This window comes from Vipera ursinii, assembly GCF_947247035.1.
Source record: "Vipera ursinii genome assembly, chromosome: 6".
Classification (NCBI taxonomy): domain Eukaryota; kingdom Metazoa; phylum Chordata; class Lepidosauria; order Squamata; family Viperidae; genus Vipera; species Vipera ursinii.
The window spans coordinates 79,698,489-79,712,874 of NC_139515.1; the positions used below are offsets into that span (position 1 = coordinate 79,698,489).

Sequence of the window (14,386 nt, forward strand, 5' to 3'; positions counted from 1 at the left end):
GACGGCACCTCAACTCAATCACTCCGCGGGCGGGGTCTCGAGGCGCGCGCGCGCGCGCTCTCTCTCGCGCGCGGGACGGGGTCGGAGGGGGTGGGTGGGCAGGAGGGGCGGTGGAGGAGGAGCGAGATTGGAGAAACCAGGCGCTGGTTGGGCGCCACTCGGCTCAGTGGGCGGGGCGTCGCTCTTCCCCCACCCCCCTCCGCCCTCCACGCTTCCCTCCTCCCTCCCTCCCTCCCTCTCTCTCCCTCTCTCTCTCTCTCTCTCTCTCTCGCTGCCTCTCTCCGCTCACCTCGCGTCGTCCAGGTGCTGGTTGGCGGCCCCTCGCGCGCCCCCGCCGGCGCGCGCCTCCCAGTCCTCCTCCTCCTCCTCCGCGCCCCGCTTCTTCCTCCCTCCCTCCCTCCCTCCCTCCGCCTCGGCTGGCCGTGCCCGCGCGCGCCGCTTTTCGCCCGGGCTGCGCTCGGACATGGCGGCGGAGCTGAGCGCCGAGCGGCTGCGCTCGCTGCCCGCCAGCTGGAGCTTCGGCATCAGCCGCGGCGGCCGCATCTTCTTCATCAAGTAAGCCCGGGGGCGGGGAGAGCGGCGGCGGCGGCGGCGGGGGCGGCCGAGGCGGCCGAGGCGGGGGCGCTCCCGGAGGGTCGGGCTCCTCTCTCTCCCTTACCGCCTCTCTCTCTCTCTCTTTCCCCTTGCATTGGCAGCGAGGAAGCGAAGAGCACGACTTGGCTGCACCCGCTGACGGGCGAGGCGGCGATCACCGGGCACCGGCGCAGCCCAGGTAAGGCGGCACTTCCTTCTGGAGGGCACCGGGCGGGGGGGGGGAGTTGTTTCCCCGATCCCCCGCTTCCCTGCCTCGCTTTTACCTTCCCCTCCACACACACACACACACACACACACACGCGCCCCGCCGTGCACCGGTGCCCCTCATCGCTTGCACCCCGGCAAGCCTCCCGGATTTGCAAAAAAGCCCCTTTGCCTCCTTCCTAATTTTAAATTTTCCACCGTCAACATTTTAATGCTGCCCCGTTTTTTTCTCCACTCTCCCCCTCCAGCCTCCCCCCCACACCCCATCTCTCTTTCCTTGCCTGCCAGCAGTGGGTTGTCAGCACCCGGGGCAAGGCAAGTAATTTGCGCCCCCTAACCCGTGGATTTTAGCACTCGAGTCTCTTCCACTAGATTAGTTAAAGAAACCCTGACCCCCTAAGCACATGTATGGTTTGTTATGAAAATACTGATGTAATTAAAGTAAAATGCATCTAATGCGCCCCCCCAGATGTTGAGCCCGGTGCGGCCGGCCCCCCCTGCACCCCCCACGCTACGCCACTGCCTGCCAGCCTCTCTCCCTGGTTGGCTTTTGGCCACCGAAGCTTTGGCTCTTCTCTTGGACTTCCTTAGGTGTGTGGTTCTGCATTCCGTCCCCCCACCCCACAGGACCACCCCCCCAATTTCCCCAGTTGTGGGTTCTGCAATTCCCCAATTTTTCCGGTTGGTTCCCTCTCTTTGGTGCATCCCTGCCTCTTAAATCTTTCAGCCTATTGTGTTTCCCTGTAATTGAACATAGGGCACCTATCCCAAAAGTTTTGTACTTGGCCGGCCTTTTTTTTTTTTTGGGAGTGGTGGTGGGGGAAAATGGATATAGCGACTTGGGTTTGGGAATAACCGCCCTTCTCTTTCCCCCTGTGACTTAAAACTTTCCCTCTGGATAAAACTTGTTTCCTTGTTTTTCCTTCACCTTTTAACCCACCTATTTGCTTTTCTTTCTGCCGCTTGCCCTTTGGTTGAATGCAAGATTTCTTCCCCCCCCCCACTTCTTCAGTTCAAGACTACTATCAGTTATTTTGTGGCATTACGTTTTTCCCTCTGCTCCGTGAATATTGTTCCTCTGCCTCATAACCTGAACCAAGGAGATTTATTAATTGTTTCCAGTGCTTTTTTTGTAAAAGAAAAAGGTGCCAGAACTCACACATGTCATACAACCTGCCTTGCCTACCCTACAAGGTTCCATCCAAAAAAGGTGCCGGAACTCCGTTCTGAGCGTTCTATGACAAAAAAAGCCCTGTGATTGTTTCACCCTTCATGCAACCATCACTGAAATGCCTTCTCTCCTGTCTGTCTGTCTGTCTCTCTCTCTCTTGCTTTAACCTTATCTCCTTGTCATTTTATCTGAAGCTCTTCTTCTGGGATGATAAACCTGCCCACTCCTTTCTCACACCCCATCCCTTTCACAAGATCCCCTTGTCTTTCTGTTCCCTTAACCTTTAACCAAATAATTCCTAAGTTAAGGTCCTGGACTTAAAATATTGTTTTGAACTCTTGTCTAGGCAAGTCATGGATTTTGTTCTGCCCTGATTGGAGCATCCCTCTAAACCCATTGTTATCTCCTAGTGATGGACAGTCTGGGCCTCTATAGCCCTATGTTTTATCAAGTAAAAAAAAATTCCCCTAGTTTGTTTGTCATCCTTTAAACCAGCTCTCTCCCTATGTTTAAAATGCCTTTTCCAGCAGCATATTGACTCTCGATGAATATTAGCATCCCTGTTCCAATTCTGACCAGTATCTCTGTTACTAATCTACAAATATACTCAGGTTATAAGCATCACTTTTATATAATTTATTTCCAAATTATTGCATCCTTAAACCCAACTAACTTTTAAACTTTCTCATGGATGCTCACGTAAGTCACTTTATTACTACTACTCCTTTAGCCTATCTCTCTGCATGGTTGCTACTCTTCTTTCTCCAGGTACACATCTAAGACATGCCCATGTATATTAATTTGGCTGTATTTGCTCAAATAAACGTTCTGCTCTCTGGATGAATGTATCCTCACCTGGTGTAACGAATTACAAGAGGCTCAGTGTTTTTAAACTTACGTGTCAAACAATGTTTAATCATTCCAGCTTATCTAACTAGCTGATTGTACTTTCACTGCCCCCTAATAGGTGTGATAGCCAAATACTTTGCTTCTGTTTTCTTGTCTCTGTGTTTCTTTCTGGTGTTGTAATTTAGTTGACCCATTTGCACTAGGTTAATCATAGCTAGGTTAAATGTTTATCCCACTTGATCCTAACCTCGATAGATTCCTTTACTGTATTTTCTCCATATACACTTCAACTATATTTGCATCCATAATTAATTGTTCCTACATTTTTAGTCTGATACTGATATCCACTCAGTTGGTACCTTTTTTATGGCTTGTTATCTGTTGGTTCTCTCTTCCTATTGTTTGGGGGTTAATCTGCTAGACTTTTCTATCAGTTCATTGGGAAACTTAACCCTATAACTAATCTTTTCCTACTGACTCTTTCCAATAATGACTCCTGCATTGCTATCTTGCAATTGCTTTTGTATAAATGGGGCGGTGGGGGGGGCTTAGAAATCCACCTTACCATTCAGTTAAGCTGCAGAGATTTCTGCAGTCTTCTTCAGAGATCTGATCTCCACCTATTCAGCATGCTTTCCAGATAGCTTGGAGACCTCCAGCATGGCTATTCTCCAACATGGCTATTCTTTTTAGCAATAAGTTGTTTCTCCTGGCTTCCTCAACATGTTCTCTTTATGCTGTCCTACTCCATTGTAAAACTTAAAAGAAACCCATAGCCGAACCTTTATAAAAAAAATAATACACAGCAGTGGTGTGATTTTCAGCAACAGTGGTAGAATGAGCTATTCACTTGGTGTCCTAAGAATTGGCCAGTCCAGTTGCCACTGAGGTTGAAGCAAGTCCCCTTCTTAATTGAGAAGAACTGAGTACATATTTTTCATGTTTTAAAGCTATAAGCTTATTACTTTGTATTACATTTATTACAGTTTTTATAGTACAGTTGTAAGTTTTCCAGAGGCATCAAAGGAGGGGGCAGCATATATTAGTAAATTAATACATCACATAATGTTCAGAATCAGAGTGGCGTTAGTGATACTTATGGAAGGAAAGCTTCATGTAAATAGCAGCACCAAATTGCAGGTTGAATACTGGCTCTCTCTCCTCAATGAAGAAAGGTACTTCCCGATGTAGACTGTAATTTGCAATTTAAAAATGAATATGTATCATATTTTAGTTGTTTTGTGAGCACGCTACTCCTTTCTCATACTTCTTGCCTGCCCTGATATTGTAACCAACATTCAATCCTGTAACATTGCCAACAGCCAAAAGCTTTTTCACTGGGCAAAGCATGAATTCACTTGTCCATATCTTTTCAGTGTCATACTTTCGAAAGCTTGTGGCTGCTTTTTGAAATTCATGCATTATCCTTAAGTGTCTTCACCTTTAAAGATACACCCTCGGTTTAGATAAGAGAGTGGGTGGTTTCTGAGTGACAGGAAAAGGTGGGATGAATTGGAGAAAGAGGGCAGGGGCTTGGGGAGACTATAGGAAAAGAGGGGGGTAGACTCTGCCATTTGTTTCTCTGGAGACGAAAAGCAGCAAAGAAGGTTTGGCTGGAAAAAGGAATAACGGGGTTGCTGGTATAGCACATCAATCAACAATGCCATGGGGAAATGGGTGTTGCTATTCAGCAATGCAATTGCTCCCCCCTTCTCTTTCTTTTATGCAACTGGATGTGTGAAATAGAAAAAGAAAGGCAATCCAGGGACACTCGGATTAAGATGACTGGACTGGCATTTTTGCCTTTTTTTTAAAAAAATTTTTTTTTAATATTTCATTAGTCTTTGCTTTTGTTCCATGGGACCTGGGAACATTTTCAAGGCAGAGTGAAGTTCTTTTGTTTAACTCTCTTCCTAGTCATAGTTATGGGAAATGTCATGGGATAGTGCATAGCCAGCTGTGTTTCAGAGTCAGAAACCAGAACTGCTGGTTAATTGAGAAGAGTTCCCTGCTCCTTGTATAATTAGTGTTTGTATTAATTGAAAAGTCCAGCAGGTAAGGGAAAGGGGCAGATGTGCTTGAATGATTTGGCTGTTGAACACAATTGTTTTTCTCCTGTAATTCCACCCTGGTCTTAAATTAATGCTTTTGCCTCTACTGAGGGAAGAATTTTTCTTACTCACATTTCAGACGTATTCTGTTTCATTCTACTGTACATATAAGTGCTTTGCTTTGTTTTCAACCCCTTTGAGTGCCAAAATATATGTTAATGTCTCTAAGAAAAAAAATCAATTTTGGTTGCTTTTAAAGTATTTCAGATAATGAGCAAAGCTTGTTTTTGGACAAATGGAATTTCTTTTACATATTCTTATGATAATATTTGGATAAGCAGTTGTAGCAACCAGACCTGCTGTTTTACTCTTACATGGAAATAATATGTGAAAAGCTATTTTACACTGGCTTGTGTAACCTTTTAATTGTGATGGTGGGAACTTATTACGTTTATCTTGAGGAAAGCATCTCTGATTTAATTGCTCTTTGTTTATAGAATGTTTACCATGCAAAAGTGTTCTACATCAAACTCCCAAAATAGCTTTAAATGCTTCACCAAAATATTCTATCACCCAAAGTATTTCAATTACCTGTGCTCAAACATATATATGGTACTATTATAAAGAGCAAAGCCAGCTGTATTTATGCATAGTGCAGTAGGTGAAATAATTATTTTAAGCAGTGAGCCTTGTAATTAAGCACTGCTTTAATGATCCATTTTCTCCACAATGCTTTGCTTTTTTGTTCTAAAGATGAGAATAGCCTTTGAATTTTGTTTTTAAAAGGAGATTCAAAATATTGATGCTTAATTGATGACTATAGAGAAGCAGCACATCTCTCTTGCCTTGTCATTAGATTAATAGTGAAAATTCTGTTTAAATGACTGTCTTTCACAGTTAACAATCTTTGCAGTATCCCCATGATCATGTGATCACAATTCAGCTGCTTGGCAACTGGTTCATATTTATGACGGTTGCAGTGTCCCAAAGTCATGTGATCACCGTTTGCAACCTTCTGACAGGCAAAGTCAATGGGGAAGCCAGACTAACTTAACAATAGTGTTAGTAACTTATCAAGTGCGGAGATTCACTTAACAACTGGGCCAAAAAGGTCATAAAATGGGGCAAAACTCAATAAATGTCTTAATTAATAACAGAAATTTTGGGCTCAATTGTGATCGTAAGTCAAGGACTACCTGTATTACTAGTGGATGCTTCCAAGCACAACTTGAAGATATAGCAATATGATGAAACTTGGACATCAACTATGTGTTATAATATTTAACTAGATACCATTTTAGATATTTCTGATGAGCTATTTTATGATTGGCACAACAGCTACAGAAGTGAATGAAGCCATTTAACTTAATGATGCTGGAAGACGTTTTTCAGTATATCTAGCTGTAGTTGATGAGATGTACTATAATACTCAGAAATATTTGTGGCAATACTTAAGATCTTTAGGGTTTGAGAATTAATTGTGTTTTATTTTCATGATTTAAATCTTATTTGCTCTTGAGGTCATAATGAATAAGAATTTGAGCCATGTGGGAGGTGTAAAATTGATAATACTGTTTTCTTTTAATATATTGTAGAGTAAAAAAAGCTAAAACAATTGCAAATGTTTAGTGTAATAAAATGATTCTCAAACATATAATGAGGCTATTTTTTCTACTCTAGATCTACCCACAGGTTGGGAAGAAGCATATACTTTTGAAGGTGCAAGATACTACATAAAGTAAGTGAAGCTCAGCATGGAATATTTTGCTGAATATATATTACTATATACTTTGTCCTAGGGAGTGTTGTATTATCTTCAGAGTGTGGTTTAAGGAAAAGATGGATGTGTGATATAATCTGAAGAATGGGGTTTTGCTATGTAACAACAATGCCTCATGGCAGTAGCTTAAGGGAAGGCAGAATGTCATATGTTTCTGATTCTTTCACTGATCCTTTGAGCCAGGTGAAACGAAGGAATAGCAACTTGATCAAGACAGCTCATGACTACAATATTTGTAAAGCTTGGTATCTAATGGGAAATCTGGATTTCTCACATAAAAATCCAACTTCTGCATTTATCCTATATTTGGGCCACTCTAGAATGTTTAAATTGAGAGTTATGCCTTTCTGTGCCATGGTACTCTTGTTTTGATGGAAGATGGACTAAGGATAACATAAAACCCCACATCCATAGGAGTGTTATATATGTTTGCTACCTTGAAATATTTATTGAAATAAATAATAAAGGTGGGTTAAATATCTAATAAATAAAGTACATTTGCATTTGAAGAAAAAAAAGAGGTACTGATCTGTGGTTCCTCCTGCCTATCCAATCCGAGTCTTAGATGGCTGCTTTTATGTGTTTATATCTGTGGCCCTGAAAAAGTAGGTTAATAATAATAATTGGAGGATTTTGCAGTGTGAGAGAAATTTTATTACACGATAAAAAGCTTCAGAATGCAGTCCATATGTATTTATATTTAATTTCCTGCTATTGAAGAAAAAAAATGGTTTCAATATTCAGTGTCTTTATTTAAGTAGTCTTTGGAAAGTGTTCTTCATGGAATCTAGAGAAGCCATTGGTAGTTACCATAAATGGCATCATGGATGGTTAGACTACGTATTTCTTTATTCTGTAAAAGTCTGAGGTGATCTCTGTTGTCCTACATAGAGGACCTACTACTTGGTGACAAACGTGGTATTCTACTTTTGATATTCTTAGGACGTGAACATATTTGTGTATTAAATGTGACTGCTGTTTTGTATTCTATGCAAAAAACTTATAACTTATTCCACTAAATTTCCTAATAGGCCATTAGAACAGAATGTTGCAGAACCACGTAGAGAAAGAGTAGAAAAATGCTAAAATCAATAACATATTGGTTGTCATGCTGTTTTTGTAGAAAATAACCATTTTTGAATCTTTCTGTTTTGTGACTTTTGTGGTACGTTGAGTACAGGATGTTATCAGAACTGTTAAATGGTGGGCATGTGGCCGATAGCGCTTGATCATCAAGTTGTTCTGTTGACATTGAAATAATTATCTAAATATTATGCCAAAGCTCAGAAAGCATATGCTCCTTTTCTCTAAAGCATTCTTGACATAATATGGTAATAAAATGTTGTGTGACTCTCTGGTGTAAATATGCATATCTTGCAGAATGCATTGAGTTTATGTGGTGGAATGTAGTCCAGAGTTCCCAAAGAGAGAACATAGCTTGCAGTCTTCAGTAGGCAGGAAAAGAGTAAAGATGGAACTCCCTTCCTCAGATGTTTACAGAATATATCTAGTAGGTGCTTTTGTCTGGCAAGATTCCTGTCTATGGGCAAGCAACAAAAACTACTGCTCATGTCATTCTTGGGGCTGACAGTTCAGAGCTCTGTGAGTGAGATGGGCAGATTCTAAATTTAATAAATACAGGTCCTCTACTTATAACCATAACTGAGCCTGGGATTACGGTTATAATTGCCGGTCGTTAAGTGGGTCATCATGTGGCCGACTTGGTTTTCTGATATTTTTGTGGTGGTTGTTAAGTAAAGCACTATGATTGTTAAGCAAATCCATGGTCATTAACAGAGCGCTACGGTCACCAAGTGACCCCATTGTCCACAGTGGTAGTTTTTCCCAGGCACCAGAAGTAAACAATTTCTAGCAGCCACCCCTCCCCCAAAGATTGTCCATTGCAGCCATGTGAGTGTCAGGGCGCTAAAAACGGCCATCAATGTGGTCCAGTTGCTAAGTGTTGAAAATACGATCCCATGACTGAAGGGGGAGGGTGGCCATCAGAACTTCAAATCTGGATCATAAGTACCTTTTTTGGGTTTTGTCGTAACTTCGAACTAAGCAACCTGTTATAAGTCGAGGACTCCCTGTAAATAAATAGCTTTGTCACATATATAATAAAAATGGCAGCTGTTCTACATTAGAGTGGTAGTCCATTTATTCTGGCAGTGAAACATTCTTCAGAGATTGATTCACAAAATTTCTTAACAGCTGAATGTGTGATTCTTCTCTTGACAAGAGCTCCTACTCATCTTTTTTATTAAGTTTCTGCTCCTTAAGGTAAATATAACAATAAAATGAAAACCCGTGATTGCCAAATGAAAGCTCTATTATGAAACAAAACAAGTCTGAATCAAATATGTTTTTCTGCCAGCTAGCATTTTTCTTTCTATTGAAAAGTAGCTACCAGAAAGCGTTTTCCTCATTTTTTTTCATAATAATAGCTCTAGTATTGATAAAACTGAGAGAAATATCTCTCTTGAAAATCTTAAACTTTGAGCAGGCTTGTAGGGAATATGCAGTATAGTAAATGTGTGTGTTTTCAAATTTAAATATCATTGCCTGCACTTTGAAGCAAGGATTAGAAATAAATTAGTAAGCAGTAAAACTGTTGTAATATAGAGGGAAAAATGAGGAATTACAGCAGAAAATCTGTGTGCAATAGTAATATACAGGTAGTCCTTGACTTACGACCATAATTGAGCCTGTAATTATGATTATTCCTTGCAGTTGGGAGTCAAGGCATCACGTGACCGACACTGACTTCAACATTTTTGTGGCAGTCTTTAAGGAAAATCCATTATACCAAATAGGCAGTTTTTGATGGAAACCGGAAGTAGATTCCAGAAACCAGCAAACAATGTTGTGAGGTGACTATGGGATGCTGCAAATGGTTATGCATATGAGCTAGTTGCCAAGCAACCAAAATGTGGTCACATGATCACGGGGATATGGCTGTTGTAACTTCACAATTAGGTCTTAAGTAGCTTTCGGGGGGGGGATCAGTCTTAATTTTGAAGGGTGGTGAAGTTGAGGAATATCTGTACATATTTGTTGTACTTATTGCAGACTTACTAGAGACATCACTAGAAAACAACTGCAGATTTGAAAGGCTCGATCTCAAACATAGATAAAATAACAATATGATTACTTAAAGAAAGCAATGACAGGAAACACTCTCTTCAGCTTGTTGAAATTGCAAGTAGGATTGCAGCGAAGTTTCCCAACTATACATTTTCATCAGGTCCACTAATGAACTGTGATTATAAACAGAGGAAAAGAATGTGGTGAACTCACTGAGAGAAACAGCAGTGACTCCTATTAAAAACCAACAGACTTTTTAAAACAAGGAACATATTCTCTTTCCTCAATAAAATTCTTTATGACCCGCTAAGCCAGGGGTCTTCAAACTTGGCCCTTTTATGACTTGTGGACTTCAACACCCAGAATTCCTCAGCCAGCGTGCCTGGCTGAGGAATTCTGGGAGTTGAAGTCCACAAGTCATAAAAGGGCCAAGTTTGAAGACTCATGCGCTAAGCTATGTGTAATAGCAATTGTTTATCATTCCATTTTTTTTTCACTTGTATCTTCCATCTCATGCATTTACAATATATTTTCCGTGGGATATTTTGATGCTTTTTTTCCACAGCCATGGTGCACCTTCTTTTTTTTCAAATTTAGTTTCTGGTCTGGAGGTTAGATCTGGAGACTTTCTGCGTTATGGCTGTCATACGAATAAAATCAGATACCTTTGTGCAAACAGGTGCCACCATCGCTTGAGCATTTATTGCATAAACATTCCAAATCGTGTGGGGGAATGTATGCTAATTTAAAAAGAGTACATGATATTCATAACATGAAATTATTGTTACCTATATTGTTACCTGCTTTTCCTTCTTGATGTCCTTTCTGTACTAATTATCTTTTGGAAGCGTTCTCCAGAACAAAGACTGGTAAATGGAGTCTATTTGTTTTGGGTAATAAGGTTTTGTCTCAAGTTGTGCTAGCATTTTACGTTTAATGAGCTTAGTGAAGGACTTCAGGTTTTATTGCAATTCAATTTAGTAGAAGAATACAGATAGTACAGTTTGATAGTATGGATTAAAGGGAAAAAAATAGATTAGTTCTATCTGAAAAAGTGGATATTTCTAGCATTGGAAAACCAACTATTTTATTTACTAAGAATTTAAAGTAGACAACGTACTGAAATTCCTCATAAACAAATTGTTCTTTGGATAAACAGAATTTTAATGCTGAACCCTAAAAAACGATAGTTCATAGTTGTTTTCAATTCACGGAGAAAATGTATGGACAGTAGGAGTCAAAAAGGAATTGATGGCCCCTAATCCATCAATAGGGACGCGGTGGTTCAGTGGGTTAGGACGCTGAGCTTGTCGATCAGAAGGTCGGCAGTTTGGCGAGTCAAATCCCGAGTGCTGCGTAGCAGAGTGAGCGCCTGTTACTCGTCCCAGCTTCTGCCAACCTAGCAGTTCGAAAGCACGTAAAAATGCAAGTAGAAAAATAGGGACCACTACGGTGGGAAGGTAACAGCGTTCTGTGCGCCTTTGGCGTCTAGCCACATGACCACAGAGACCACAGAGACATCCTCGGACAAGCGCTGGCTCTTCAGGTTTGAAATGGAGATGAGCACCGGCCCCTAGAGTCGGAAACGACTAGCACGCATGTGCGAGGGAACCTTTACCTTTACCTTTTAATCCATCAATAATGTTTTCAATTGTTGTTGTTAGCTGCGAAGTCGTGTCCGACCCATCGTGACCCTATGGACAATGTTCCTCCAGGCCTTCCTGTCCTCTACCATCTTCTGGAGTCCATTTAAGCTCACGCCTACTGCTTCAGGGACTCCATCCAGCCACCTTGTTCTCTGTCGTCCCCTTCTTCTCTTGCCCTCAACCTTTCCCAGCATGAGGCTCTTCTCCAGTGAGTCCTTCCTTCTCATTAGGTGGCCAAAGTATTTGAGTTTCACCTTCAGGATCTGGCCTTCTAAAGAGCAGTCAGGGTTGATCATCTCTAAGACTGACCGGGGTCCAAGGGACTCGCAGGAGTCTTCTCCAGCACCATAGTTCAAAGGCTTCAATTCTTTGGCGCTCAGCCTTTCTTATGGTCCAACTTTCACTGCCATACATTGCAACTTGGGAAGACCATAGCCTTGACTATACGCACTTTTGTTGACAGGGTGATGTCTCTGCTTTTTAGTGTGCTGTCTAGATTTGCCATGGCTTTCCTCCCGAGGAGCAAGCGTCTTTTAATTCCTTGGCTACAGTCCCCATCTGCAGTGATCTTGGAGCCCAGGAAAATAAAATCTGTCACTACCTCCATTTCTTCCCCATCTATTTGCCAGGAATGTTTTCAATAGAGAAAGGTAATTGAAAATAGCTTTACTAGTTTCTGTTTTACTATAAGTTGCTATATTACAAAACCTATTTGAAGCTGTGGTACTAACGCTTACAATGACTTGAAGCATAAGTTGCAGTACTTCAGGAAGGAAAAAAAAAGGAAAAAAATGAACTAGGTGAGGCTTTTTCTCCCTCGGTTTTTTCATGCCTCTCCTTTCCTGTTCTTGTTGAAGAAAAGTGAATTATCTGTATTGCATTTTGCATGCACGAAGCCTCTTAGAAATCAGAAGCAAGTAATTAATCGCTGGTGCTTTATTTGCACTATATGAGAGAGCAGGTGGCCCTAGAACCAAGCTAGTGTCATATTTGTTCTAAATTGGATGGTGTTTGGGGTGTTATCTTTTTTGACCTGTGAATGTCCCAAACAAACACAAAAAGCAGTGTCAAATGCTTGTTAACTATTTTTTAGATTACCTTGCTAGGCCCCAAACATGGGACAAATCTTTATTTCCTGTGTCAGCCTATCCTGAAGGCCATCGACAGGCAGTAGTCACACCGGTGACAGCTCATATTTGTGTAAATTTTTAAATTGCTAACAAAGAATTAAGGGAGACTGATATGCATTTCAAACTTGTTAGTTTTCATCAGTCAGCCATACCCTTCTGAGATTCGAACCTGGGCTGATTACACATTAGGCAGTTGTTTTCACCTCTAAGCCACAGGATCTCTCTCGCTTTGTTAGCTGAGAAGCAAGGGGAGATATATATGTCAAATGCTTGTTAACTATTTTTAGATTACCTTGCTAGGCCCCAAACATGGGACAAATCTTTATTTCCTGTGTCAGCCTATCCTGAAGGCCATCGACAGGCAGTAGTCACACCGGTGACAGCTCATATTTGTGTAAATATATATATATGCAAGGTGACAAGAGGTTAGACATTTAGATAACTGCAGGGGTGTTTGGCACTGTTAAGGAGATGTTGATATAAATATGAGGTCTTGACAAGGAAGACTTATCCAAGGAGTTGGTATTGTGACCGTTCTATTCTTCAGCTCTGATCAGCAATGCATAGTATTCTTCCAAGAAAGAATACTTTCAGATTAAAATTTCTTCCAGATTAGAAATTGATGAAGCCTGATAGGTGAGAATTTTAGAAATGTTAGGGATCTGCATTTGGAGGTCTTTCTACCCAAAGGGGCTAGAGGCAGCGACTATAGGTAGTCCTTGACTTAAGACTACAATTGAACCCAAAAATTTCCATTGCTAAGCGAGACAGTTGTTAAGTGAGTTACTGACACAGTTGTAAAGTGAATCTGGCTTCCGCATTGACTTTGCTGGTCAGAAGGCCGCAAACCGTGATCACATCACTCAGGGATACTGCAGCCCTCATACTTATGAAGCAGTAGTCAACCATTCGAATTTTGATCGCGTGACCATGGGGACGCGGCAGTGGTCGTAAGTGTGAAAAATGGTCATAAGCCCCTTTTTTCAGTGCCATTGTACTCTGAGATGGTCACTAAATGAACAGTTGTAAGTTGAAGACTACCTTTATGTACGTTGTCTCGTGCAGCCTTTCTATTTCAAAGTTTCCCAAGCTTTATTTTTCTTTACCAGATTATTAGTTTTATAATCTAATGTATAGATTAGATTAAGGGAAAGGAGTCACTTTGTCAACTATTCCAAGGGACATATTTACTTAAAATATTTTAAGCCTAAGACTAGTCTACTGTTCTGTTGAACAGGATGGCCTGTGTCTGCAGGGAAATAAAGCATTGTTTGCGAAACCAATTAGAAAGGGACCATTAAAAAATAAATAAATGTTTCAACTTGTATTGCATTTAGTTGAGGGGGTGATTACCTGGAAAGGTACGAGGGATTAGTCTTGATTTCCCCATGTTTACTTTTGTTTCTTCGATTCACTGCCAGTTTTCTGCACTTGCAAAATGTTCTTAATTAAAACATACTGCTAAACTCTGTTTATTTTCCCATGGTAGACACATCCTTGGGAGGCTTTCAATTATGAACTCTTCCTGACAAATTCTTTTGCTTTCCTGAGTGCTGAACCTGAGGCAATAACACTGCTTATCAGATTGGGGTCTACAGCCACTACAGTAATATAAATGTTAATTTAGTTCTGCATTCTGACTCCACATTAGGTCAAAATGTCTCTTCCAACACTGTACCTAACGTTCAGCATATCCCTTTTTTCCCTCAAGCACTAAACTAAATTAGAGTACTTCATATCACAATCTCATCTTTTGATCTGGGATTACTCAAGCCTCTTGTGATAAGATCAAATAGAAGCTATAAACATCCTCTATTTCGGATTAAGTGTTCATGGAATCAGCGCTGCTGTCCTTAACTTTTAATATCTAGAAT

At 41.0% G+C, this 14,386-nt stretch overlaps 1 protein-coding gene across 9 annotated transcripts in view; it reads left to right on the forward strand.

Annotated features, from left to right (window-relative positions):
- The first annotated feature begins 297 nt into the window (after positions 1 to 297).
- PLEKHA5 (pleckstrin homology domain containing A5) overlaps positions 298 to 14,386 on the forward strand; it is a 199,430-nt gene continuing 185,341 nt past the window's right edge. For 4 of the 9 annotated variants that reach the window (XM_083365273.1, XM_083365271.1, XM_083365274.1 and 1 more), the window contains exons 1-3: positions 307 to 555; positions 696 to 772; positions 6,550 to 6,607. In XM_083365273.1, the coding sequence (XP_083221399.1) occupies positions 464 to 555; positions 696 to 772; positions 6,550 to 6,607 (227 nt within the window). In that variant the 5' untranslated portion in view covers positions 307 to 463. Of the gene's footprint in view, positions 556 to 695; positions 773 to 6,549; positions 6,608 to 14,386 lie in introns of all 9 variants that reach the window. The other 5 variants (XM_083365277.1, XM_083365270.1, XM_083365276.1 and 2 more) reach the window with 4 other exon arrangements.